The 6,000-nt window shown below is 37.2% G+C and overlaps 1 protein-coding gene across 2 annotated transcripts in view; it reads right to left on the reverse strand.

Moving 5' to 3' along the window:
• klhl13 (kelch-like family member 13) overlaps positions 1 to 6,000 on the reverse strand; it is a 40,035-nt gene extending 34,035 nt beyond the window's left edge. For both annotated transcript variants that reach the window (XM_030153923.1, XM_030153921.1), the window contains exons 1-2: positions 5,922 to 6,000; positions 4,447 to 4,520 (exon numbers count right to left, since the gene is read on the reverse strand). In XM_030153923.1, coding sequence (XP_030009783.1) covers positions 4,447 to 4,499 — 53 coding nt within the window. In that variant the 5' untranslated portion in view covers positions 4,500 to 4,520; positions 5,922 to 6,000. The remainder of the gene's footprint in view (positions 1 to 4,446; positions 4,521 to 5,921) is intronic.

The following is a 6,000-nucleotide window of genomic DNA, read 5'->3' on the forward strand; positions in this document are numbered from 1 at the left end:
ACAACAGACAGACTTCTATTTTAGTCAATCCAGTTGTCTACTCCGGCTGTGTATCGCCTTGTGTGTGACTCACGTGTTACACACACAGAAGCATCTACCACAGGTGCAGTCAGGTGGACTGCAATCACAAGAAATTTCATTGTACAACTAACAAACGCGACTTAAAAAAAAACAAGAAACAAAAAAACCACAAATGACCTTCCCTGACAAGCAACTTAACAAAAATACACACAAAGGCCCATACAAAACATGATCATAAAAAGAGTCTTTGCCAGAGCAACAGACCAGCAGTCTACTGCAGCTCAAAATAAAAATGATTTCATCCTTCCATATATTTCTCTTTGAGGATCACAATTAGAATTTCTTTCTATAGAGGCAAAGTCACACCTGTTCTGGTTGTGTCCAAAAGAACCTCAAGACGTAAATAAAAATGTGTATTACATTCAGGCAAGTCATTTTTTGATCCGTTTTATATATTGGTACATATTTATACATTTGATGTACAGTATGTCAGTTTAAAAGATAGTTTTTAAAGATGCTGGGTTGATGTCATCATAACTGCCTCCCTCCACGACCTCTGAAGACGTCTCTGCAGCTTCAACATGACCAGACTTGTAAAGTTTTCCACCTCTTGTAATACTTTTACACCTCCCTCTTGAAGAAGGATGTGGAAAAAATGAACAGGTATTGAGTTTCATTTTGTAGGCTAATTGTTAAAATTCTATTTTACATTTTAAAAACATCATGCATACATTACAATTTCAGCAGGACTGAAAAATAATGCATCTCTCACCACTGAACATCATTCATACTTATACGTTTTAAGTTAAGTCCCAAAGGGGCACAGTATAAACGAAACGGTGGGGCTGTCCTTTTCTACACAACTAATGACGACAATATCAAGGTAGTGCACAGAAGGCTTTACAAAAAAAAAAATTGTTGAAAAACAAAAGAATTTGTCTGCGGTTCTCTTTTAATTATAAATGGTCCATACAATCTATTCTTCTGGTGTTGAACACTTTGTATTTACATTTTTCACTCCCCACTTTATACATATGAATGAAACTATACAACTATAAATGATAATGAATGTTAGTTTGAATAGAAGCCCTGTTTGACTGTGTAGCCCAGTCTGTAGAGGAACCAAACCCCCTGAACACCACATGAGCATATAGAAGACCATCTTGAACCAACTGGTGGATAGGGGTGTAAGAAAAATATTGGTTCTGCTATATATCATGACATTTTATTTCACAATACTGTATCGATATTAAAAAGTATTGTATCGATATTTTTAGTTGTTTATTCAAATGCAGGTATTGTGGAGGTTTATTTTTATTTTTCTGTTTTGTTTATATTTTATTTACTATAATTTAACACTCTTTTATCAAATAATGTTAGTTCCATTGTTGGGATTGCACAAAAATACTGTTCTGACGTTAGTTCTGAACTAATAGAATATGAACATTTGAACAGGATCTTAAAATGTAATGTCTGTAAAACAAAATTTCAGTCTGAACACAGGAACATTGTGTGATATAGCATTAGATCCTGTTGTGATCAAATAAAAATGTGTTTAGTATTTGTGCATATTTCTGGTGTAATTCAATTCTTCCAGGAAATAATTATTTTTAAAAATGAACAAAAAATAGCCTTTTTAACAGTATCGTGATCCTAGTATTGTGATTTGTATCATATCGCGAGATTCTTGCCAGTACACACCCCTACTGGTGGACTTACATGACAGTCTAATATGGTTGTTTGTAACCTTGTCTGGTCCAGACTCTCAGACTTTTCAGTTCCACACCAAATCTGAAGGTGTTAAATAGGGCTCCACAATTAATTGTTAAAAGATCGCAATCTTGATTCACACATGTACACGATCTCATTGCTAAACATGGATGATTCTTAAGCATTTTATTTCACGGGCTGCATTACAAACAAATGCCCACAAACACAGAAACACTGCCACCTCCTCCCTCAACCAATGGTAAAGTATCTTTACAACATGTGAGCCTGCTGCTGTCGGCTGCAGTCAAGTGAAGAAAGAGTGAATTACAGCGGAGGAACGTCTGCGGTAAAGAGAGTGAAATGAATGAAAACCTCAGTGGTAGTGGTGAGAGTCACCCACCCGAACTCGTGCCCAATAAAGGTTCACATTTGGCGGTGTTAATCTCATGTCGGTCTTCTTTTCTGTCGTCCAGATCCAAGTATCTTTTCACTTTCACTTCTCTGACTTCTGCGCTATTCTTCTTCTCCTTTTCTTTTCTTTGCCTGTGATGATAACTCGGCCTTTAACCAAGAATCAGAAGTCTCGTCCTCTCAAAAAATTCCATATTAAAAAAATTCCATTGTGCCGGCTGGGAAGTTTCTTTCAAATTTTCACAGATCAGCTGACGTCGCTTAGCAACTGGGACCATTAGGGAACGGACTACTTGTGGAGTGATATGAAAGATGCAAATCAGAGGTAAAAGACCCCATTTTCCTTGACAGCAATGCAATAAACATTTTGTGAAAAAAAATTGTGCCAGAGAATTGTGATCTCAATTCGAAGCAAAAAAAAAAAAAAAAAAGAACAAAATAGAGATTCACATTTTTGCCAGAATCGTGCAGCCCTAGTATGAAACCTCACCTGCACCATGATATGAAGTAAGGTTTGGAGTGACCAAAAGTGGTGATTTGGATCCCAAACGAAATAAATTATAATTTGCTCCAGGTTAAGACTTTCTGACCACTTACACTAAGTTGTACAAGGCCATCAAGACAAATTAACAAAAAGAAGAAAAACAACAACCTACAAAAAAATGGAAGAAGTTAAAATTGAGCTGAATAAACAAATGCACTCACTGTAGCCATGACCATCTATAAACTAATTCATATCATGTATAGGGAGACGCAGCTCATTTAGATGATGATCGCAGGTCAGAAGTATATCATGCAAAGGGATTTTATCTGTTCTGAAAATTGCAGAGTGCCAGCAAAACTCACCAGACCGATGTATACAATATATGAAGCCTGGTTCAGACTTTCAGGTGTGAAAATACATCTAATCACTTTGTTAGAATTAAACAGTCGGTTTGTGAGACTATTTGCTGAAGCTGATGCATTTTGGTCATAACCCCATCCCCGTCTTCTTGTACCACCTGCAGCTTAATCCTCATAGCAATCTGCCATTACTGCACCTGCCTTTTAAATGTTGCTGTGACCTCAGGCTGTGGACAGAGTATTTTCACACTTTTCCTTTAGTGTGATACTTCCCACTGACACCTGCATTCATCCACAACTCACCATCCAGTTGGTGTAGTGTCTCATCCACCTCCACAGAGTAACCATTCTGTCAATGAGTAAATATTAATCTTTTGCCAACAGACTGGATGACACTGGCAGAAAACTACTAGCCACTACTACTTCTATTAGTAAGCTTATTTTACCCATAGATGGATTTGTTTACCATTTTATGCAGACTTTACTGAAAAAATCATAAGCATTTAGTCATCCTCAATCACAGTGGTCACTTCAGTGTCGATATAAATTTTACGTCAGTGGTATACATCCTTACCAGGGTGGGTTTTCTTCAATTTCTCATCACTAGACCTTATTAGATTTTTTGTTACTTGTCAGCTTGTTGAGAAAAAAGTATTCAAGTACACTAGCTTGAGCACCACAAATTGTTCTATGTCTTTCAGTCATTAAAACTGCAACCGCCATTCATTCTTAAAGGAGAAAAAAATGTAGTGAACAGACCAAACAAAGTGGAGACCAAAATACGACAGAACACAGCAACACCAGGGCCGAAAAAGTGATGAATGAAATTTCCACAGACATGTACAATTATACAAATAACAAAAAAAATGGAGTTGCAGTTTGTGTTGTACATAAGATGTTGTGATATAAATAAGAAGGGGAGAGCTCAAGTCTGACCACTGAGCTTGCAATAGATGAGATGTCACAATGACAACATGTTTTGTTTGCTCTAAAACTCACTGATGCAATGTGGAACCCTTACACAATCTACAGTCCCTAAATCAATCAACTTTATTATAGCACCAGCATTCAGTATAATTTTGTCAGATGTGCATTTGTTTCTAAGGATCCTCCAAAGTTGTTTACATTTTGATTAATTAGAAAAGACAGGCTGCTAACTTAAGTGCTGAAATATTTGTTTATTTGTCTACAATGGCAGTGAACGCATTCAACAAGCTTTACTTTGTTCATTGTATACGGAATGCTCACAGAATGACTGCTGGCAAACACTGATAATTAAACACCCCTATTGAAAGGTGACATGGGAAATCTTAAATGTCTCAAGACAGCCAATACTGGCTGGCAACAGTTGCAGAATTTCTGTCACGACTCATAAACTAAAATTTATGATAGTTATTTAAATGTCAATAAATGTATTCACAACAACTATGGAAAGAATCAATGTGGTGTACTGCACAGTACCTGTCATGAAGTCCGATGGGCATCGTTTCTCCTCTGTGAACAGGGTGCTCCATACCCTCGCCAAGACCACACCTCTAAAGCACAAAAAAATATTCTTTTTTTCTAATTGCTGTAAACCTTTCTTAGGATTAAAAACATAAAATCTCATCCAAGATTAGCACAATGAAGACTACTGAGACAGCTGTAATAAGCAGCAACTATGCATGTCACTACGAATAACAGAATGTGTTATCTACAACTCGTTGGAAAAGAAAAAATGTTGTGAATGTTTTGTGAACAGTTACAGATTCACAATTTTAACAAATATTTAAGTCTTTAATTTCTGTAACTCAGCTGGCCAGTATCCTTTTCCTATTATTTCATAAGAAAATATGTGTGCTAGTCAGTTTTCAATTTGTGGCTCTATGTTTTTACAACATGTATGTGTCCTAGAGATGTGCAGAGCAGTGATATATGATGAAGTTCATGTTTTTACACCACGGTTTCTCTGGTGTTAAATTGCTGCACAGACACTGATGTGTAGTTTTATGGGTACTTCTTGACCTCCACCCCCTGTTGAAATGTGACAGTTGCATCATATTTCTAACTTGTTGCTTTGCACAGAACTAGGCTAATTGAAACTAAAAATACCTGACGCGCGTGCGTGTGACAGAGAAAGTCAGAGCTACACTGACTCCTTATATATTTGAATCAAGTACTTAGTAGTACATGAATGGATCACTATTAAAAAGAATAGCAATACTACCACACATTCTTTTGAAAAGTAATCCGTCCTGTTTGATTCCTGTCGTTAAAACACAATTTTAACACAATTCTGTGATACTTCAGTGAAGGACATGACAGTTTTCTTCTCCAAAGCTTTTTGTGCGCTCAGAAAGACACGAAGTCGTAAAGGTTTGATGCTAGTCTTTTTTCCTTAAAGCTAACGCTAACTACGAAAACAAAGATGTAACGAGAAACTCTACGGCGAGGTGGTTTACTTGTCTCTGGGCAAAAATTTTAGGCTACTATTACTGAACATGTCAGTGTTTAAAAGCCCGGCTAACCCCTTGTACTGTCACCAGAGAGAGGCTGTGAGATCATAGCTTTGCTAAATTTATGGCCATGTTGCCTGAGCACTGTTTCCAGTGGGAACAGGCTAAGAGGCTAAGCTAATGAGCTAAGCTAACCCCTTTATGGGAACAATGTCTAGCTTGACATGGTCCATAACTGCCGATTATTCAGCTAACACGTTATTTACTGTTAGACACTGTCGGCTAGTTTTGCTGGCTTGACTGATAAACAACCAAGATGCTAGCGTAAGTAAGTTGGATTAGTTAGGAGTTGGTGTGGTTGGTTGGGCTGCCACCACCTTCAAATAATTATAACTAACTGTCAGCCTAGTATTTGTTTAGCACAATACGCAACATATGATACTTCAAGCACCGACCCATCCTAAATATAATCTACAAACTTTTAAATAACCAAATCCATACCTTCAGCGGCGAGATAACGATAACTAGCGTCCTTGTTTTCCTTCCAAGCCCTCAAATCCACTTATACACTGGAACCGCC

The sequence above is a fragment of the Sphaeramia orbicularis genome, chromosome 14 (genome assembly GCF_902148855.1).
Source record: "Sphaeramia orbicularis chromosome 14, fSphaOr1.1, whole genome shotgun sequence".
In the NCBI taxonomy this organism is placed as follows: Eukaryota; Metazoa; Chordata; class Actinopteri; order Kurtiformes; family Apogonidae; genus Sphaeramia; species Sphaeramia orbicularis.